We start from the raw sequence: 22257 nt of genomic DNA, 5'->3' as shown, positions 1-22257 counted from the left end.
ATCCCCACCCCGCACCCCCAGAACTCCCACATTGCGCCAAGAGAGAGGAAGGAAGCAGACGGGAGCTTTGCCCCAAGCTGGCAGGGAAGCCAAAAGGGGGCAGAAGGGGCCGGCCGGCCGGACGGATTGACAGATGGACAGACTGACAGCCGGACGGCCCGAGCGAGCGACCTACCCGGAGCTCGCCCTCGGTGCGGTGCAGCCCCAGGCGCCGGAGCCCCACGGCCAGGTCGTTGACGCAGAGGCCGCCGTCGCGGTTGACGTCGAGGGCCTGGAAGAGGCTCCAGAGACGCAGGCGGTGGTCGGGGCCCCCGCAGACGGCGCCGCCGCACGGGTCCCCCGCGGAGCTGCTCGGCGACGACGACGAGGCGGTGGCGGCGGCGTCGGGCGGCGGGGAAGCCACGCAGCGGCACAACACGCTGCTCACCATCGGGCGCGACACGCAGGCCCGGCCGGGCGCCGAGAGAAGGCGGAGAAGGCGGCGGAGGATCGAGACACACGCGCCGGAGACTGGACTCGAATGACGAGCGCGGGCTCCGGGCTGATGTACCGGGTGGCGAGCCGGCGGCGGGAATGGGGGGAGCCGCTTCCGGGAACACCGCCCCCTTCGTCCAGGCCACGCCCCCCGGGAGGCACCTCGAACCAATCGCAAGCGAGAATGGGCGTCCTGGGTGGGCGGGGTCTTCTAGAGAACCGCCCCCACGCCAATCACAGCCTCGTGTATCCGCCTTTGTGGGGCGTGGTCTTGTTCGGGGCCGCCCCCAGGACTCAATGAAGTGGGCGGGGCGATTGACCGGCTCGAGCTCGTCCTGGGATTGATTCAAACTGAGAAGGGGCGGGACTAGCCGGGCCCGGCGAGAGGAAAGCTCTTTCTGATTGGTTGAAGTGATGTGATGGACGGGCCGCACGCCCAATGTCCGACTTCCATGAGGAAACGCCGCTTGAGCGGCGGATTCGTTCGCCGCGGAGGAGCGGTAGTGGACCCCATTGGCCGTACTGAAGTTTGGAAACTTGCAGACTTGTTGCTTGGAAGAAGTAGCAGCAGCTGGAAGCTGAGATGGCGGAGAGGAATAGAGTTAAAAAATTGGCCTAACTTTCAAAACCTAAAGCACTCATAGGATCCTCAGGTTTTGATATGGGGGAGCCTAAACCCCCCACTAAAAAGCTAAATGTCAAGGCGTCATGCCGATGATTGAGTGACAAAACTTCCCAATGGCCGTGAGGCAAGCGAGGTAGGCGGGGAGTCCTGGAGAGAGCGACACTTCTCTAAACCAATGAGCGAGCTAGTTTTTAGTAAGTGGGCGGGTTATTTCTCTGAGCGACGGCTCTGAGAGCCAATAAGAGAGCTAGATTTAGAAAGAGGGCGGGTTCTTTCGCTGAGCGGCGGCTCCGAAAGCCAATGAGCAACTTGATCGTTCCGTCGCGACCAATCGGGAAGGCGTATTGCCCTCGGGAAGGCGGGACGTGGGCGAGGCAGTGGGTGGAACTCCGCACGCTCCAGCGGAAGAGGCAGATTCAGGAAGCCATTACGCAGCTGGCTTGGCAGCGACTGGGCCGGTCGGGCCTGGGCCCTACGCACTTTGCGTAGCGAGGGGGGGTTGCCTTGGGCCTGGTTGCTTGACTTTGGTTTTAGGCAAGCTTGGCCTATTCCCTGGTAGGGGGCTTAGGAAGAAGGGAAGGGGGATTATCGAGAGGAATTAAAATTTATTTCTTTTTGGGTTTTTTTTTTTTGTTGTTGTTGTTAAATAAAGAAGTGGGAGAGGGGGGTTGCCTAATGGCTTGGTGCTTGACTTTGGGTTTAGGCAAGCTTGGCCTATATTCCCTGCAAGGGGGCATAGGAAGAAGAGAAGGGGGATTGTCAAAGGGAATTAAAATTGATTTCTTTTTGTTATTATTATTATTATTTTTTTTTTTTTTGTTAAATAAAGGAGGGGAGAGGGGGGGATTGCCTAAAGGCATGGTACTTGACTTTGGTTTTAGCAAGCTTGGCCTATCCCCTGGAAGGGGGCTTAGGAAAAGAGAATGGGGATTGTCGAGGGGAATTAAAATTGATTTCTTTTTGTTGTTTTTTGTTTGTTAAATAAAGGGGTGGAAGAGAGAGGCCATGGCTGGCCCAGCCAAGAAAAGGAAGATGAACTTCTCCGAGCGAGAAGTGGAAATCATCGTGGAGGAGCTGGAACTCAAGAAGCACCTGCTGGTGAACCATTTCAACGCCGGGGTCCCTCTGGCTGCTAAGAGCGCCGCCTGGCATAGCATCCTGCGGAGGGTCAACGCCGTGGCCACATGCCGCAGGGAGCTGCCCGAAGTCAAGAAGAAGTGGTCCGATCTCAAGACCGAGGTTCGGCGCAAGGTGGCCCAGGTTCGGGCAGCCGTCGAGGGCGGAGAGGCCCCAGGTCCTCATGAGGACGAGGATGATGGAGCTGGTGGTGGTGGCCCTGGGACTGGTGGTGCCAATGGCAACGGGGGCCCAGCTGTGGCCCCTGTGCTACTCACCCCCATGCAGCAGCGCATCTGTAATCTGCTGGGTGAAGCCACCATCATCAGTCTGCCCAGTACCACGGAGATCCACCCCGTGGCCCTGGGATCCACGACCACTGCCCACGCAGCTACGGTCACGCTGACGCAGAGTGAGTGTGACCTCTCCTGCCCAGGTCGCAGTGCAGGATGGGAAGGGCCATCGGGGTGCTGGGGCCACCCTGGGGAAGGTGGCTGCCACAGGTTAGAGTTCCACGAGGGTCTCAGAAGACCTGGGGTCAGTGTTTTTACCCCCACTGATACTGTTCCCTCTTCTCCGGTGTGTCCCCTACTGTGCCTCTCCAAGCAAGCCACTATGTTCTGGATTTGGATTTGCCACCCAAATTGTGTGGTCCTTGAAGACAGGCCAGAGCTATTCTCCAGCCCAATGGTTCCCAGGGCTGGATAGCTTAGTCAAGGAATAGTTCTGGATGGAGCAGGTGAATGGAAATGCCTCACCCCCTCAGAGCAGTTCTGGACAAAGACTGGTCTTGCAGGGCAACGAGGTCCAGGGTAGAGATGACCCTAGATTGATGATGTTCATCTCATTCATTTTATCCACACATCATCTGGATCCAATTGCCCTAATGTGGGCCAGTACTATACTGTAAGGCCCAAGGTAGACCCAGCTAGACCCATTGGGAGTACCTCAAGGTAGAAAGGGAAGACTGAACTGTGTGTCTCTATATGGAGGCCAGCATGCCTGGAACCCCTTCAGTGGTTCTCAGCAATGTGTGACAGCAGAGCCACTTTGGTTGGACTTTGTCACTCAAATAAGGGTTTTTGCCTTTGAACAGTATACTTCGCCTTTGGCCGTGGATTGAGGCCTCTGCTTCCCTACAGGGCAGGGGGAACACTGATATGTGTGACACAGGTATATGTGAGAAGCTTGTTTCTCTAAGCCAAGGAGGCCAACTCAATCTAAATCACTGGCTCTTGTGGAATGTGAAGGACCTTTAGGTATTGCTTGGAGGGAGGTACTTAGGGGAGACATTTACAGTGCTGCTATTTTACCCCATCTTTGCCTCTTTTCCTCTTGGTCCAGAGAGACCAGACACTGGCCATGGCTAAGCGGCTGATAGAGAGTCTCTCTGGGCACTGGCCCTGTGCGAGTAGAGGGCCACCTTTACGGGGTAGGCATTGCTAGCTGTGTGGTTGTAAGCACGTATATCTGGGATGTGGCTTTTCTCCCTGGCCCTGCTGAGTAATGGAGTGATCTTAGGCAAGTTGCTTTGTGCTTTATGGGCTGCTTCAAGAGTCCCTAGGGGCCAGAGCAATAGCACGGCACAATATCATAGCACAACATTTGCCTGGCACACGGTCAAGCCAGGTTCAATCCTTGGCATCCCATATGATCCCCACAAGCCTGCCAGGAGTGATTTCTGTGCAGAGCCAGTAGTAACCCCTGAGCACCACTGGGTGTGTGCCCCCTCCCCCAGAATAAAGAAGAGTCCCTGAACGTGATAGCAACAGGATCTCTCCCTAGGTGTCATTGTGGGTTGATGGAATTCCTGAGTAAGTACGCAGGTGCTTGGCCCACAGTCAAGCCTTGAAACATTTGTGCCAGGTTTATTTTTTTGGTCTCTTAGCTTTTGCTAGATCCAGAGCTGGCCCCGAGATTAGATGCTAAACCCCTGAGAGACTAGGCTGCTGCAAGAAGGTATTTTCAAGCTCTGGGAAAGACGATAGCTTAGAATTCAGCTTATAGGTGTCTCCTGTCTCCCCGCTGCCAGCTTCACGTGCTCCTGAGTGACCTGTTGCTGCCTTTGCTCTCTGTCCTCCCCGCAGTTCCCACCGAGACCACCTACCACACGCTGGAGGAGGGGGTAGTGGAGTACTGCACCGCTGAGGCACCCCCAGCCCTGCCAACCGAGGCCCCCGTGGAGATGATGACCCCGCATCCCGACGCTTCGGTCAAGCCGCAGGCCCTCAAGAGCCGAATTGCCCTCAACTCGGCCAAGCTGATCCAGGAGCAGCGTGTCACCAACCTGCACGTGAAGGAGATCGCCCAGCACCTGGAGCAGCAGAACGACCTGCTGCAAATGATCCGCCGCTCCCAGGAGGTGCAGGCCTGCGCCCAGGAGCGCCAGGCCCAGGCCATGGAGGGCACCCAGGCAGCTCTGAGCGTCCTCATCCAGGTCCTCCGGCCTATGATCAAAGATTTCCGCCGCTACCTGCAGAGCAACACGCCCGCCCCTGGCCCGGCCTCTGAATCCACACAGATGGCCCAGAATGGGCAGCCCGACAGCCTCATCCAGTGAGGGCAGGGTTCAGCCAGCCCATTGCTGTGACCAGATCCCTGCAGCCTGGATGTGTAAGTGGGTTCCGTGCTCGGCAGCAGGCATTGTGGGGCAGGGGAGGAGAGTGTTTCTAAGAAATGAAGGAACCCGGGAAAAGTCCTTATAGAGCTATGAGGACTCAAACTCATTGCTTCCCTCCATTCCTGGGGCAGCCTTGCAAAGAGCCCCAAAAATGACTATTTGGGAGTCAGGTCCAGTGGTCTGGAAGAATCTCACCTATTGTGCAAGACCTCTCATCTACAGATTCCACATTTTTTTGAGTCACCATGACAGAGGCCGGAAAGATAGTATAGTGGGCAGGGCACTTGGCCACTTGGCCAACTAGGGTTTGATCTCTAGCATCCCATATGGTTCCTGAGCTCCACCAGGAGTGATTCCTGAGTGTAGAGCCAGGAGTAATCCCCGAATATCACTGGGTAAAGCCCAAAAACAAACAAAATATGTCACTGGTCTTCTTTCTCCCTCTGGAGATGGAATGATGAGGCCTCAAGAGGAAGTTGTCCTTTTCTCCTTCTCACTGGCCTCCGGGAAAATCTGTACTTTGGCCGGGTTTATTGGTACTTCTGGTTCCAGATACTGGAAGCTGTGTGACTCTCCTCTACATCCCGGACAGCCATATGGGGGTTTGTCCTGTGGCCGTGACTTGGCTCAGGGACCAGGCTCTGGCAACCGTCATCAATCTTAAAGCACATAAACTGGTATCTGACTTAAAGCACATGAACTTCGGTTTGCCCTGAGCCCTTTACAGAACCCTTCAATGGACCTCTCTGGCTTGGCACCCAGAACACAGTGCCCAGCCTGACACCCTGCACCATGACTTTGCACCGTGGGCTCTTGAGAGATGCCCTCCTTTGACGGTGGGTATCTGCTGGTCTGGGAGAGTTGAAGCTGTTTGAGGGGAGGCCGGATTTCTGTGCTGAAGGACAGCTGACTCCCCTGTGACCCATATCGTCCTTTCTGAAGAGAATTGACCCAGACCATGTTTATTTGTGTTTGTCATTTTCAGATCTGCCAGCAGTTCCTGAGGCCTACGATGTCTTCCCGGACAATTTCTCAAGGTGACGCATTAGCTGCTGGGGCTTTGACCCTGCAACCCGCCTCAGTCCAGGACTGCAAGAGCCCGACTGTGAGCTCCAGAGCTCTAAACCACAGAGGTGCTGCCCTTTTGGGCACGGACCCTTGTATCCACTCAGCTCCACTGGCAGGACATGGCATGATGCCACCAGAGACATTTGAGGCAGGACTACTGTCCCCTGGGGTATGTGCGTGTGGTGCTGGCTGCAGAGACTGAGGAACCAGTCTGAGTGGCAGGAAGGGCAGCGCTGGCAGCCGGGTACTTTTCCCTCCATGGAGTACAAGGGCTTGCCAGGAGCTTTCCCTCAGCTTGGTTTTTCTCTGGGTGGAAAATCTGAGCCAAGATTGTCAGATTCAGTTGGGGACGCAGAGGAAGAGCCTGACTGACTTGAGCCATTCCTTTCCAGGTTGGAACTATAAATTAAAGACAAAAAAAAAAAAAAAATTAAAGACATAGCTCTCTTTTTATACACAACTGCCTCTGTCTTTGATGGTTGTCCGTGAAAGAGATGGTTCCTGCCAGAGAGTAGGTACCGGAACCCATAGCTCAAATCCCACCCAACACATAGACTATAAATCCAGTTTTATCAGAACACTCCCTGCCCCTTTATGCAATGTTTGGCTACCTTTGTATTGCCATAGCAAAGTCAAGCCATAGTTACCTCCTGGTGAGCTCAGGCAAAGGTATGGGATTGATTCAGGGTTGGCTGTGTGTAGGGCCAGCGCCCATTCACTGTACTATTGCTTCAGCCCCAGGAGGGATCTTTCTGAGATCCTGAGGTGATGGAGTTGATGATCAAAATGAAATGTGTGAATTTCCATGGGAGTGAGACTCACTACAACCACAGAAAAGAGGGCTCCCCAGGCATATGCTAGGCTATAGATGTAAACTGGGCCCTGCAGTTTGCAGTTGACCAGTGCTTAGGGCCATAAGACTGGACTCTGACCCTTCCCAGGGGCAGACTGCCATACCCTTAGGCAGAGTTTCAGCTCCTGAGGGGAATTACTGAGGTGTTTGTCAGACAGACCCAAAATCCCAGATGTCCCTGAGCCCCAGAGAGGGAGAGCACAAAGGATATGTAAACAAGCCCCCTGGGTGCACTGAGTCTCCTCAGAAAGAGGCTGAGAGACTCAGGTCATCCCAAGAGAAGGGCTGGTTTGTGGGAGTTTCTGCTGAAGTCTTGCCAAGCATATTTATATTTGCAGGCCAGAGAGAGAGCACAGCGGTAGGGGGTTTGCCTTGCACACAGCCGACCAGGGAGGGACCCGGTTGGATCCCTGGCACCCCATTTGGTCCCCCAGCCTGCCAGGGGTGATTTCTGACTGCAGAGTTAGGAGTAACCCCTGAGTGCCTGCAGGGTATGACCCAAAAACAAACAAAACCAAAATATTTATATTTGTCATAGACTTGCCTTTATTCTGGAGGGGTCCTAGATTCTCTCTCTCTCTCTCTCTCTCTCTCTCTCTCTCTCTCTCTCTCTCTCTCTCTCTCTCTCTCTCTCTCTCTCTCTCTCTCTCTTCTTCTCTCTCTCATACTTAGTAATAATAAAAACAGACAGTTATTAAGCACTTACTCTATCCAGGTCTCTAAGCAATAGCACAGTGAATAGGGCAGTTGCTTTGCTCGAAGCAGATCGGGTGTGGCCCAAAAACAAAAACCTACATGCTGCTCCTGATTCTTGGATTGCTATTGATTATACAGAGGATCAGAGCGGTTAATTGCTTTGCTAAAGTAACACAGCAAGATATCTACCTTACTCCTTCCAGTGGCCCATGCTCTTTAGGCTTGCTAGTTTTTGTTTTATGGCCATAGATAACAGAGCTCAGAGGGTTCTCCTGGCTCTGGAGCCACTGCAGCTATGTTTGGCTGTGAGGCTGGGGATCGAACCTGGGCCGCCTCCATGCAAGCATGTGCTCCAGCCTGTGCAGGCCAGTTTTCCGGCCCCTGTTACTTTCTCTTTTTGTTTGTTTGTTTGTTTGCTTGCTTGCTTGCTTGCTTGAGGGCCACCCCTGGAGATGTTCAGGGTTGACTCCTGGCTCTACACTGAGGAATAACTCCTGGAGGTGCCCAGGGGACCCCATTGGATACCAAAGATTGGCTTATACATAGGTTGTCTGTGTATTAGGCAAGTGTCCTCCCCACTGTACTATTGTTTTGGCCTCTGTTCTTTCCTTTGGTCTGAGGGTGGAACCGGGGACATAAAACATGTGCACCACTGAACAGCACCCCAGGGCACCCCCTTCCCATGCCATCTTAGCTCCTCTGTTCTGGCAGCTAGAGAGATGTGAGACCAGCAGGAGGTCACTTGAGGGGAGAGGCCTCAGTCTTATTCTTGCTGGAGACACAGCAGCTCTCTTGTTTATGAAGAGAGAGAAAAGTGTCAGGATAGAGTGAAACCCAAATCTAGGAGAAAATTTAAAAGGCAAAGCACGCCAATTAGGGATCTAGGAATTATGGTTGAGGGCACATAACTTTTGTAGAAAACCTAAAGGGAGAAACTAAAGGGTTTTGTGGAAGACCCAAGCCCTCCCTAAGGGATAATACCGGGGCCTTTCTGCAAGGAAGAAGAGGTAGGTAGAACTGATGAGCGGAAGTCTTTGATCCCTTTTGCCAAGCTTACTCTGTTCTTCACTGATTCTCTGCAAGCTAAAAAGGGAACTGCCAGCGTCCTGGCTTAAAATCCACAACCACCTAACAATTGCTTATTTATGTTTCTCAAACCAATTGCTTTGAGCCCAATTCAAAGACCCATGACCTAAAACACAGGGAACAGGCAATGCTATTTCTCTGGAAAGGTTCTTGGCTGCATTTTAAAAATGGCTTCAGAGGGGCCAGAGAGATAGCATGGAGGTAAGGCATTTGCTTTGCATGCAGAAGGACGATGGTTCAAATCCTGGCATCCCATATGGTCCCCTGAGCCTGCTAGGAGTGATTTCTGAGCATAGAGCCAGGAGTAACCCCTGGGCACTGCTGGATGTGACCCAAAAAAAAAAAAAAAAAAAAAAACAAAAATGGCTTCACAAATGACAGACTTTTTAGTTCTTCCTCAAATGTGGAATTTTACAGAGATGAAGTCCTCTCAGCCACCTAAGTCAAGTACTTTAAAACTTAGGGGCCAGGGGCCGGAGCCATAGCACAGCAGTAAGGCATTCGCCTTGCATGCAACCAACACAGGATGGATCCCAGTTCAAATCCCAGCATCCCATAAGGTCCGCCCACCAAGCCTGCCAGGAGCGATTTCTGAGCACAGAGCCAGGAGTAACCCCTGAGCGCTGCTGGGTGTGACCCAAAACAAAACAAAACTTAGTGGCCAGAGCTATAGTACAGCTGTTGTTGACTCAAGTTTGATCCTGGGTATCCCATAAGGTCTCCCAAACTGCTTTCCCCATCTGGTCCTTATAACTAGACACTCACCTCCCTTCCCCCAGCATATTCAAGAGGCAGTGGGTCCCAATTTTCTCAGTTCTAAAAGAGAGATGAAGGGCTGGAGAGATGGGCTGCTTGTTTTGCATGTGTCTGACACAGTTCAATCTCCAGCCCAGCACTGCAAATGCTCCCCCCAAGTACATCAGGAGTAACTGAACACAAAGTAATGACTTGTTTAAAGTACCACCAGGTGTAGCTCAGATGCTTTTCCTCCAAAAATAATTGATAAAAGAGGGGACTAGAGGGGCCGAGCGGTGGCGCTAGAAGTAAGTTGCCTGCCTTGCCTGCGCTAGCGTAGGACGGACCGCGGTTCGATCCCCTGGCGTCCCATATGGTCCCCCAAGCCAGAAGCGACTTCTGAGCACATAGCCAGGAGTAACCCCTGAGTGTCACCGGATGTGGCCCAAAAACCAAAAACCAAAACCAAAACAAAAACAAAAAAAAAAAAGAGGGGACTAGAAAGATAGTAAGTGGGCAGGGCATTTGCTTGCATTCTGCTGATCTGAGTTCTTCTCCACCTCCCATCACCTAAGTCCCCTGAGCACAGCCAGGGGTGATCCCTTAGGTCAAAAGTAGGAGTAAGCCTTGTCAGGTGTGGCCCCCAAATGGAACAAAACAAAGAATCTTAGTGTGACAGGGATCTATCTGTTGGGATGACGGCCCAGTCTGGGACATGCATAAGGCTCTCAGCACTGTGCCAGCCCAACTCATGACTTCCTCCAGGGTAAAATTATTGGGCCTTGGGCCCGGAGAGATAGCACAGCGGCATTTGCCTTGCAAGCAGCTGATCCAGGACCAAAGGTGGTTGGTTCGAATCCCGGTGTCCCATATGGTCCCCCGTGCCTGCCAGGAGCTATTTCTGAGCAGACAGCCAGGAGTAACCTTTGAGCACCACCAGGTGTGACTCAAAAACCAAAAAAAAAAAAAAAAAATTATTGGGCCTTTTCTTTTATCTAAATGCATTTTTATTCTATCATTATTTTGTTTTTGTTTTTGTTTTTTTTGGGCCATACCCGTTTGATGCTCAGGGGTTACTCCTGGCTAAGCACTCAGTAATTGCCCCTGGGTTGTGGGGACCATATGGGATGCCAGGGGATCGAACCTCGGTCCTTCCTTGGCTAGCGCTTGCAAGGCAGACACCTTACCTCTAGCACCACCTCACTGGCCCCTCTATCATTAATTTTATTATTAATTTTTTGTGGGGTGTTTTGGGCCATACCTGGCAATACTCAATGGCTACTCCTTGCTCTGCACTCAGGAATTACTCCTGGTGGAGCTCAAGGAAACCGTATTGGTCTGAGGATCAAACCCAGGTCAACTGTGTGCTAGACAAGCACCTTCCTCTTTGTACTATCACTCTGGTTCCTTTTGAGCCTTTTCTGGAGGGCACAAATGGAGCCTTGGCAAAAGTGATTGGTGCCGGGAACAGACCTCAGCAAGTTAGTACTTGCATGTGTGAGGTTCTGGGTTCAGTCCCCAGACAATCCCCAGAAAGACAAAGGAAAAAAACAAAAGCTAATGTGATTGGAGCATGTTACAGAAGATGGAGACTGTGGAACTGAACAATGGCAGTAGTCCAGGGATCGGGGACAGGAAGAATAAAGGTAATGCTTGGGCTCAAGACCAGTGGTGCCAGGACATGCTAGGAGCCAGGAAAGTCTTGCAGCTTTTGCTATGGGAAATGCAGATGAAACAAGAGCATAGGAGTGTGTGTGTGTGTGTGTGTGTGTGTGTGTGTGTGTGTGTGTGTGTGTGTGTGAATATGTGTGTTGGGAAATGGGAGAATGGAACAGTCCTAAGTAATGAGTCATAACCCACAACTCTGAACCCCCAGGTAAGGACAATTCCTGGGAAGGCCTTTAGCTGAGGCCCACAGTCAAACTTTAGTTGACAAGTCTCCAATAAAAAGAACTGAATGGAAGGATCTGTGGGTGCAGCACTCATCCCTTTTCCCCCAAACGGGCCTGTCATGCCTTTTCTTTTTTTTTTTTTTTTTTTTTTTTTTTTGGTTTTTGGGCCACACCCGTTTGACGCTCAGGGGTTACTCCTGGCTATGCGCTCAGAAATCACCCCTGGCTTGGGGGACCATATGGGACACCGGGGGATCGAACCGCGGTCCATCCTCTTGCAAGGCAGACACCTAACCTGTAGCGCCACCTTCCCGGCCCCTGTCATGCCTTTTCAAGCCCAGAAAGACCATGCAGGTTTGTGGAAGGTGCTAGATGCCTAACAAAAAAATATCAGCCTTATTAATTTTATTTTGGCCACACTCAGCAGTGCTCAGGTTACTTCCTGCTCTGTGATTAACCTTGCAAAATGATCGTTCCTTGGCATTGTAGTGGGCACTGTCCTGTGTATGATGAAATGTTCAGCATTCCTGAGCTCTTCATGCCAGGTGCCAATAGCAACTTCAGTTCCAACTGTGAGCATCAGAAAAATGCCCAGATGGTGCCAAATGTTCCTGGTGTGGACAATCACTGCTGATTAAGATTAAGAACAACTGTGCCACATGGCAAGGTTTGAGGTGCAGGAATATGAGGACTAAAATTCTCCCAGACGAGCCCTGGCTGGTTTGAAGCTTTCAGTTCCCCACTCTCCAAACATACATATATTAGCAGTTCCCTTCTAGAATGTCCATACCCTCGTGTCTTGGATATCCAAATTCTTCACATGCCTTAGTCCTGAATTTTTTTTTTTTTGTTTGTTTTTGTTTTTGGGCCACACCCAGCGGTGCTCAGGGGTTACTCCTGGCTATCTGCTCAGAAATAGCTCCTAGCAGGCACGGGGGACCATATGGGACACCGGGATTCGAACCAACCACCTTAGGTCCTGGATCTGCTGCTTGCAAGGCAAACACTGCTGTGCTATCTCTCCAGGCCCCTTAGTCCTGAAATTTTACCCTCAACTTTTTTTTCCAGTGGATCTGGGAAGAATATTAGCTCAAATAGCCTCATTCTTTATAGTTTTCCATCTTGAACCAATCAATTTTATATATAGCCACACCTACTAAGGTAGATGTTACGAGTCAACACATTCTATAAAAATTTGGGAAAAGGGCCAAAGAGATAGTACAAGGGTTGAAATATTTGCCTTGCGCAGCAAACCAAGCCTGCTTTGATCCCCTGAAATGCATATGGTTCCTTCAGCACAGCCTGGAGTGTTCCCTGGGCCAGCAGTCAGCCTTTAGCACTACCACATATGGTCACAAAACAGAACTGAACAAAGCAAAACAAAACAAAACAAAACAAAACAACATTTTGGGGAAGGAGAGAACTAGCCCAGTACCAGGAAGAAGGCTCAAAGGAGAGTTTACCTGGCTTGCACTGGACCCTGGATTTGATCCCGGGCACCTCAGTGTCCCCTTCTACCATCTCTGGTGTAGCTCCCAAATACCTCCCTCCCCAAGCACCACCAGGAGGGCCCAAAAGCAAGGACCAAACTAAAAAGAAGCATGTTCCCACTTCTGTCTGACTCATACAGCCCAGCCCTTGAGCAGAGAGAGAGAGAGCAAAATCTGCAGGGAAATGCCGACGGCCAGATGTGAACCCCGGGGTCACATTCCTGTAAAATGTTTGGCATTTCCTGAGTGGTGGAGATGAAGGGACAAAAGCCAAGTCTCACCCGACTCACACATGATCTGTAAGTGGCACCTGCTCTTGTGACTCAGGGCGTGGGAGTATGAATCAACCTAGGGCTGGACTAGGTCTTGACACTGGGCTGGGGGCAGGTGGAAGAGGAACCCCACCTGGGCTGCCCCCCCTACTCCTGAGAGATATGATGTTGGTCAACTGACCTCTCCATTTTTTTTTGTTGTTTTGTTTGTTTTGGGGTTAGACCCGTTTGACGCTCAGGGGTTATTCCTGGCTATGCGCTCAGAAATCGCCCCTGGTTTTGGGGGACCATATGGGACACCGGGGGACCGAACCGAGGTCCATCCTACGCTAGCGCTTGCAAGGCAGACACCTTACCTCTAGCGCCACCTTCCTGGCCTGACCTCTCCATTCCATTTTCTTTTTTTCTTCCATCGTGTGTGTGTGTGTGTGTGTGTGTGTGTGTGTGTGTGTGTGTGTGTGTATGCCACACCTGGCAGCACTCAAAGGTTACTCCTGGCTCTGTGCTCAGAAATCGCTCCTGACAGGCTCAGGAGACCATATGGGATGCCGGGAACCAAACCCGGATCTGTCGTCCCAGGTTGGTTGCTTGCCAGGCAAATGCCCTGCCTCTGTACTATCCCTCTGGCCCTCCCTCCCATTCTTTTTTTTTTTTATGGGGCGGGGTCATGCCCGGCAGTGATCAGGGGTTACTCCTGGCTCTATGCTCAGAAATTGCCCCTGGCAGGCTCGGGGGACCATATGGAATGCCAGGATTCAAACCAATAACCTTCTGCATGAAAGGCAAATGCCTTACCTCCATGCTATCTCTCCGGCACCTCTCCCTCCAGTTCTTAAGCCCTAACTCTAGGATATTTTGTTTTTTGTGGGTCACATTCAGAGATGCTCAGGGGTTTTTCCTGGCTCTGTGCTCAGGAATCATTCTGCGCAGGCTTGGGGAACCATATAGGAGCTGAAGATAGAATTTATAGTGGAGGACTAATCCCCAGTAGATACTCCCCAAGCGTAATCCCCAACTCCATAATATGTCCCCTGTGAAGGAGATTAGCCGAGAAGAGGCTGAACTAGAAACATGGTTTGAGGGAATTACATCTTGCAAAAGCAGCTAAAACTGGGGCTTTTTACTTTGGTATGGGACCACACCCAGTGGTGCATGGAGATTATTCCCCCTGCTCAGTGGGGGCAGGGGGGGACACTATGAATTACCCCAGGGGCAGTTCATCTTGCCCACCATGAACAAGTCCAGTGTAACATGCCTGTCTGCGGGGCCGGAGAGATAGCATGGAGGTAAGGCGTTTGCCTTTCATGCAGGAGGTCATCGGTTCGAATCCCGGCGTCCCATATGGTCCCCCGTGCCTGCCAGGAACAATTTCTGAGCCTGGAGCCAGGAATAATCCCTGAGCACTGCCGGGTGTGACCCAAAAACCACAAAAAAAAAAAAAAAAAAAAAAAAAAAAAAACATGCCTGTCTGCCCTCCCAGCTGCAGTTAGACACTCTCCTGAGACTTTGGATGCCAGTGACAAAGCTACATTATTATCACCCAGGCTCAGACTAACTGGGTTTTTTTGTTTGTTTGAAAATGGAACGTTGGGTCTACGGCCATACCACCCTGAACGCGCCCGATCTCGTCTGATCTCGGAAGCTAAGCAGGGTCGGGCCTGGTTAGTACTTGAATGGGAGACCGCTTGGGAATACCGGGTGCTGTAGGCTTAAAAAAAAAAGAAAAAAAAAATAGAAAAAAAAAAAAAAAGAAAATGGAACGTTGGGCCCGGAGAGATAGCACAGCGGCGTTTGCCTTGCAAGCAGCCGATCCAGGACCAAAGGTGGTTGGTTCGAATCCCGGTGTCCCATATGATCCCCTGTGCCTGCCAGGAGCTATTTCTGAGCAGACAGCCAGGAGTAACCCCTGAGCACTGCAGGGTGTGGCCCAAAAACCAAAAACCAAAAAAAAAATTGAACGTTGAGGGGCCGGAGAGATAGCATGGAGGTAAGCATTTGCCTTTAATGCAGAAGGATGGTGGTTCGAATCCCGGCGTCCCATATGGTCCCCCGAGCCTGCCAGGAGCGATTTCTGAGCCTAGAGCCAAGAGGAACCCCTGAGAGCTGCCGGTGTGATCCAAAAAACCAAAAAATAAGAAAAAGAAAATGGAGCGTTGGAGCCGGAGAGATAACACAGCGATAGGGTGTTTTTGCCTTGCACACAGCCGACTCAGGATGGATCGTGGTTCAAATCCCTGCATCCCATATGGTCCCTTGAGCCTGCCAGGGCGATTTCTGAGCACAGAGCCAGGAGTAACCCCTGAGTGCTGCTAGGTGTACCCAAAAATCAAACAAACCACAAAAAAGAAAATGGAGGATAATACCCAGAGCAGCTGGTGCTACTTCTGGTGATGCTCAGGGCCCATGCAAGCAGTACTGAGGATTGAACCTAGGGATCCCACATACAAAGTACAGGCCCCAGCCTTTTTTTTTTTTTTTTTTTTTTAAGGCCCCAGCCTTCTGAATCATCTCCCAGCCCAGAACAATCCACTCCAGTCCCTCCTCAGGTTTGAGTCACTTGGCAGCTCAGTCCCTGAGCTCAGCAAATGCATTTACTCAATTGCTTATGGTTTTCTGGTGAAGACGCCTACTCAGAAACAGCTGATGGAAAGACTGGGGGCACTGAGATAGGGTGCAATACTCTGGTGTGTCTTCTGGCTTTGCACTCCCGGTGGTGCTTGTGGGCACCATACAGAATGCTGGGGACGAGATGTTGATCCTTCAAGGCAAGCACCCCACCTACTGTTATCTCTCTGGCCCCCCACCTTTAAGATTTTAAAGAGACCTTAAGGAAGCATGAAGAGTTCTGTTATTTGCTCAGAATATATATATATATATATGTATATATATTTTTTTGTTTGTTTGTTTTTGGGCCACACCCATTTGATGCTCAGGGGTTACTCCTGGCTATGTGCTCAGAAATTGCCCCTGGCTTTCGGGGACCATATGGGACACCGGGGGATAGAACCACAGTCCTTCCTTGGCTAGCGCTTGCAAGGCTAACACCTTACCTCTAGTGCCACCTTCCCGGCCCCTATTTGCTCAGAAGACTCAGTCTCCAGCTTCTTCCAGGTCTGAATGGGCTGAAAGGCTCCACCATGAGATCACATACTGGGTTCTCTATGCAGCCGAATGCCACCCCTGGAAACTCATTTCCTTCACATACCAGGATGCCTTTATCATTCTCAACATTTAGGAGATCCCAAGGATTGGACTGAGGGGTGTGAGGAAAATTGCAGATGAACCTAATAGATAGGAGAAATAGATAATTTTTATATATATATATATACATATATATATATGTATATATACATATATATGTATATATGTATATATATATATATATATATACACACACACACCGTATTTTCCGGTGTATAAAACGACTGGGCATATAAGACGAACCCCCTAATTTTACAGTTAAAACATAGGTTTAGGCCTACATTCACTGTAATAGACTTCCTCTCTGACTCTGGCCAATCCGAGCAGGCTTTTGACAGTGTAGATTTGGGTGCAGAACATTTTCTAATTTGCATGCATTAAAAGCCTGCTTGGATTGGCTGAGTTAGAGAGGCGGTTCGAGCAGCCTTGCAGTGTTTGATGCAGAGCATTGTCTAATTTGTATGCATAAAAAGCTTGGATTGACTGAGAGCAGCCTTGCAGTGATTGGTACAGGATCGAGTTGGAAAATTCGTTTTGTGGGAGACAATTTTCGTTTAGTGGCATATTGAAACGTTCTTCAGGATATACTCAGCGTATAAGATGACCCCCAATTTTCGGTTGACTTTTTGTTGTTTCAAAAGTCGTCTTATACGCCAGAAAATACGGTGTGTGTGTGTGTGTGTGTGTGTGTGTGTGTGTATATATATATATATATTTGCCTTACCTGGCTGTGCTCAGGGTTTACTCCTGGCTTTGCACTCAGAGATCATTTCTGGGTTCAGGGAGCCATGGGAAGGGTGCTGAGGATTGAACCTGGATCAGCTATGTGCAAGGCAAATGCTCCCCCCACCCCCACCCCACCCCCTCCACCCCCATTTCATCCCTACAGTCCCTGAGATGAGAAATAGCATGTAATCACCAGGAGAATGAAACCCATTTTCCTTGTGTATCTCCCCTTTCCCTCTCTTCATTGCTGTGGTGATGGGGATTATGGGGTTGATGGGGGAGATCACACACCCACTTGGTTGTGGTGCTCACAGGAGGTACATTGGCTGGTACTGCCCTCACACTTGGCCTTGGGGCACACTGATGCCAGGCTTTACACACATGTAGTGCTGGCTGCAAGATGTAGGAGATCACACACTTTGTCGGGTGCCAGATTTCCAGAACATCAAAGTCACACATCAAAGTCACTGGCACCTTGCTTGTGCCAGGAAATAAGCCATCTCCCCAGACCTACATAGACTCTTGCTTTTGCATTCATTCATTTATTTTATTTTGGATTTGGGGCTATATTTGGATGTGCTTAGGGCTTATTGGCTCTGCACTTAGGGATCACTCCTGGCTGGGCCCAGGGAACCTTTTGTGGGTGCCTGGAATCGAACTATGGTTGGGCTCCTTCCCACTGTACTATTATCACTTGGGCTCTGTGTATGTTCTTTGGGGAGGGGCACACTTGGTGATGTTCCGGGGTTACTCCTGGCTATGCTCTCAGAAATCGCTCCTGACTTGGGGGACCATCTGAAACACCGGGGGATCGAACCTCGGTTCATCCTAGGCTAACGTGTGCAAGACAGACGCCCTTACTGCTGTGCCACCACTCCGACCCCTGTGTCTGCCATTTTTGAGTTGGTGTTTATCACAAGAACTGAAAAAGTCCTAAACCCTTCTCCTGAGGGTCTGAGATCCTGTAATTCAAAAGATCTGCAGGACATTTGCCTAAACCAGATGTTTCACCACTGAAAAAAATCAGAACCCGAGCTCAGATCAGCACAAAGTTTCTGGAAAGGACGTGGACTCGGAGAGCCTAGGTGCAGGTTACCTTGTGCTTAAAGACACAACTCCCCTAACTTCCTCCTCCAGGTGTTTGAACCAAATGACCCCATCGCTCTGGCTACAACTGATTGGAAAGAATATGTGGTCCAAATTGGACCAATCATTTCCTCTCCTCAATATTTGAATTCAAAGACCAATATAGGATGGGACTGGAGATCTAGCACAGCAGTAGGGTGCTTGCCTTGCAAGCTCCCAACCCAGGTTCCATTCCCGGTATCCCATATGGTCCCCAGAACCTGCCAGGAGCGATTTCTGAGCACAGAGCCAGGAGTAACCCCCGAGTGCTGCCAGGTGTGGCCCCAAAACAAAACAAAACAAACAAACAAAAATCAAAGACCAATATAATCTCCCAGCTCTTTGAACCTTTTGCTTCTGAAGTCCCAAACTCCCAAGTTTTCTGAAACGGGGGATTACAGAGATAGGACAGATAAAAACCCTACCCATTGTACTACCAACTGTTCTTCACTGTACTGTCAGCATGTCCCCCGCCCCCTTTTTGGGGGGGGTCCGCCCTTCAACATGTCTCTTGAATTGTTTTGATTTGCGTTTCCCTGATAAGTGACATAGAGCATTTTTTCTATATACCTTTTGGCCATTTGTATGCCTTTTTTTTTTTTTTTTGAGTCACACCCAATAGTCCTCGGGTGTTGCATTAAATAATTAACGATGGTGGAGGATGGAGATGGATGGATGGAGGGATATTTCTCTGCCATCCCAGGCCACGTGGCTCCGCAATCCCCATTCAGCTGGCGGGTCTCAGGTTTAGGTGAACGGCGGAATCACTCATCCAGAGACAGGCATCAGGAAGCATCAACTTTATTCATAACCTTTTAAGCATTTGCTATTCTTAGCTAGCCCTGCATCTTAACTCCTTTCAGCCATCTTCCATTTGACCTCCATGCTGGTCAAAGACCAAAATGCCCAAGACCCTAATCCCCTGGGTCAAAGGCCTTATCTACCTTTTCCAAGACCCCTCCCAGGAATGGGCGGGGTCTTGCAGGTAAGGTCAAGTTACCTAGGAAAAATGGGTGGGGGATGAGGTTTCACCTCCCCCTTCTCTGAAATATAAAAGAACCTTTTGTAATCCTGACTCCACCTTTAGCCAAAGGCGGGTAATACTCAGGACTGAAACTTTGTTGCCGAAAATCCTTTTTCCAAAAACCTCGGCCTCCTCAGATACTGATGGAGGGCCTTAATTGGAAAAGATTCAGAAAGAAAAAGCTTCTACAAGCGGACTGATTTTCTGAGAATGACCTTCGGCTTGAATTTGGATTTCGACTTTGGAAATTTTGGACTGGACTTTTAGTTTAAACCACTTTGAACTCTTAACATCCAGACTCGCCCTGTAACTCCACCTGGATCTAGGTGTACCTATCTGAGACCTGCCCATTTCTGGGAGGGGTCTTAGGAACTGAATATTAGGTGTGACCTTACCTGCAAGACCCCGCCCATTCCTGGGAGGGGTCTTGGAATAGGTAGATAAGCCTTTGAGCCAGGGAATTAGCCCCGTTTGCCCTGCTGGGCTCTCTGGCTTTTGGGTCTCTGTGTTCTGGTCTTTGACCAGCATGGAGCCCAAAGGAAAAATGGCTGAAAGGAGTTAAGATGCAGGGCTAGCGAAGTATGGCTGTGCTTGAAAGGTTATGATAGAGACCACACATATGGTGGATAGGGATGAATAAAGCTGATGCTTCCTGATGCCTGTTTCTGAATGAGTCTGATTCCATCGTTTACCTGGGCCTGGGACCCGCCGGCTGGATGGGGGTTGCGGAGCCACGTGGCCTGGGATGGCAGAGAGAAATCCATCCTTCACCATCCATCGCCATCCAGCTCAATTATTAATTATTTGATTCAACAGCGCGCTACAGAAAAAGCTGTGGACAAGTTGCGTTGCAGCAACTGTGGCAGCGGAGCCGGCTTCCAAAGTGCTTTCTGAAAGAAAAGGCAGCTGTAATCAGCCAAGAACTCCAACCCTGTGGCAGAAAAGCGGTGAAAAGTGCCTAATCCGACCCAAAGCGGCGAGCCTGGGATCCGCCCTACAAATCAGAAAGGTGAAACCGCAGGAGCTAACCGGCTGTGGGACCTGGGACCACATGGTCAACAACAGCACGAGCAAACCATCTGCGGAGCCTGGGACTATGGAAGTAAACCATGTGGTGAGAACAGCGTGGGACAAATTAATCATCTGGACATTTGGTTTTAGGTGAAGGAATTTCTTATTTATTTATTTATTTATTTATTTATTTATTTATTTATTTTTATTTTGAATTATGAGAACAAAAGATGCAAAGAAAGAGGACAAGGTAAAGTTACAGTGGAAGGATAATCACCCATAACATAATTCTCAGAAGTCCCCTTGCTGATATCTTAACTTTGAACTTTCAGCCAAAGAACGTTAAGATAAATAAAACAGAATCCATGTACAATTATTTTGTCCCTCAAGTCCCCAGATTGTAGCACATTATAATATTTCTTAACAGCACACAGGACAATCTAAAGCCATAAAACTTCCGTAACTCCTTAAACATTAGAGGCATAGTATTTTTTACATTTCCATGTACATGCATATTAGCTTAAGTTAACCTCCAATTTTAAGTGGGTGCATTTTAAGGATTAGAGTCAAAGGAGCACAGTAAAAACGGTGTTAGAGTGGCAATTGTTGTTTGCATAGGCCCACCAAAATATGAGAGGCATGGAAAGGAATAACCTTGGCCTAAATACAAAGAGATCCTACCCCTGAAGTTTCCTGGCATAAGACCAACTCTAGGCTTCAGGCAAGTTATCGTCCGATCCAAGACATTGTCCGTAGTGCCAACACACTTTTCACACAGTCTCTGTTGTTGGTATCATGTTTCTGTATTAAAGATCCTGGAATCTGCATGTCCTACATTGAAGTCATGATGTGGAGTAGGTGAAGGAATTTCACAATTGGTGTTGGTAATGGGAAAAAATTAGGTAGTAGTGTAAAAAAAAAGGAGTAATAGCAGTTTAGCCCATTTAAAGATCTGATTTCTAACCGCCTGCATCTTTGTCTTGATTAAGTCATTTTCTTTATAATTTAAATTTTTTTTGTTTTCCATAGTTAATATTTTCTTTTTTTTTTTTTTTGGTTTTTGGGCCACACCCGGCGGTGCTCAGGGGTTACTCCTGGCTATCTGCTCAGAAATAGCTCCTGACAGGCACGGGGGACCATATGGGACACCGGGATTCGAACCAACCACCTTTGGTCCTGGATCGGCTGCTTGCAAGGCAAACGCCGCTGTGCTATCTCTCCGGGCCCCATAGTTAATATTTTCAATTGCAAAATGTTTTACTGTATAAAAATGTTTTACAGTGTGTATTTAATGTAGTTAGCCTGTTTTTAAAATGTATGTTATGTATTTATGCTGTAGTACTTGTGTGTAGGGAAGGTTAATAGGAACAGAAAGTTCCCCCAATATAGTTTAAAAGTATAGGAACATGAAAGTTCCGGAATAGTGCTTGGTAGAAAAGCATTAAGAAAATTTTAAGTTACAGGTGTATAGTATATTTTGCAGAAATGTTATGTTTTTGAAAAGGGCTGGTATGTTAACTTTCACTTTATTACGTTGTTGCATGAAAATATTAACCCACCTTTGGCTAAAGGTGGAGTCAGGATTACAAAAGGTTCTTTTATATTTCAGAGAAGGGGGAGATGAAGTCTTATCCCCCACCCTTTCTCCCTAGGTAACTTGACCTTACCTGCAAGACCCCGCCCATTCCTGGGAGGGGTCTTGGAAAAGGTAGATAAGGCCTTTGACCCAGGGGATTAGGGTCTTGGGCTTTTTGGTCTTTGACCAGCATGGAGGTCAAATGGAAGATGGCTGAAAGGAGTTAAGATGCAGGGCTAGCTAAGAATAGCAAATGCTTAAAAGGTTATGATAGAGGCCACACATGTGGTGGACAGGGTATGAATAAAGTTGATGCTTCCTGATGCCTGTCTCTGGATGAGTGATTTCGCCGTTCACCTAAACCTGGGACCCACCAGCTGAATGGGGATTGCGGAGCCACGTGGCCTGGGATGGCAGAGAAAAATCCATCCTTCACCATCCACCTCTATCCAGCCCCATTGTTAATTTTTTTTTGGGGGGGACACACCCCGAGGTGCTCAGGGGTTACTCCTGGCTGTCTGCTCAGAAATAGCTCCTGGCAGGCACGGGGGACCATATGGGACACCGGGATTCGAACCAACCACCTTAGGTCCTGGATTGGCTGCTTGCAAGGCAAACACCGCTGTGCTATCTCTCTGGGCCCATCGTTAATTATTTAATGCTATAC

At 49.5% G+C, this 22257-nt stretch overlaps 2 protein-coding genes and 1 non-coding gene across 4 annotated transcripts in view; 2 read left to right on the top strand and 1 right to left on the bottom strand.

Annotated features, from left to right (window-relative positions):
* The window catches only part of SLC25A25 (solute carrier family 25 member 25), a 33936-nt gene extending 33491 nt beyond the window's left edge, over positions 1 to 445 (bottom strand). For both annotated transcript variants that reach the window (XM_049774170.1, XM_049774171.1), the window contains exon 1: positions 176 to 445. In XM_049774170.1, the coding sequence (XP_049630127.1) occupies positions 176 to 430 (255 nt within the window). In that variant the 5' untranslated portion in view covers positions 431 to 445. The remainder of the gene's footprint in view (positions 1 to 175) is intronic.
* Positions 446 to 2091: 1646 nt separating this feature from the next.
* On the top strand, positions 2092 to 4818 carry NAIF1 (nuclear apoptosis inducing factor 1). Its single transcript, XM_049774198.1, has 2 exons — positions 2092 to 2627; positions 4303 to 4818. The coding sequence occupies exons 1-2, from the start codon at positions 2105 to 2107 to the stop codon at positions 4773 to 4775; spliced, it is 996 nt and encodes a 331-aa protein (XP_049630155.1). The 5' UTR covers positions 2092 to 2104; the 3' UTR covers positions 4776 to 4818.
* A 9700-nt stretch (positions 4819 to 14518) lies between these two features.
* LOC126010340 (5S ribosomal RNA) lies at positions 14519 to 14637 on the top strand. Its single transcript, XR_007496412.1, has one exon. It is a non-coding gene; the product is annotated as a 5S ribosomal RNA (ribosomal RNA).
* The last annotated feature ends 7620 nt before the right edge of the window (positions 14638 to 22257 follow it).

Source organism: Suncus etruscus, chromosome 5 (assembly GCF_024139225.1).
Source record: "Suncus etruscus isolate mSunEtr1 chromosome 5, mSunEtr1.pri.cur, whole genome shotgun sequence".
Lineage (NCBI taxonomy): Eukaryota > Metazoa > Chordata > Mammalia > Eulipotyphla > Soricidae > Suncus > Suncus etruscus.
The sequence above is the reverse complement of the archived record's forward strand: the minus strand, read 5'-3'. Positions and strand labels throughout refer to the sequence as shown.

What these genes read in the sequence shown, in the direction of transcription:
- NAIF1 (XM_049774198.1), top strand. Translation starts at nt 2,105, where the DNA reads ATGGCTGGCCCAGCCAAGAAAAGGAAGATGAACTTCTCCGAGCGAGAA. An exon ending in TACGGTCACGCTGACGCAGA is followed by an intron (nt 2,628 to 4,302) that starts GTGAGTGTGACC and finishes TCCTCCCCGCAG; the next exon opens with TTCCCACCGAGACCACCTAC.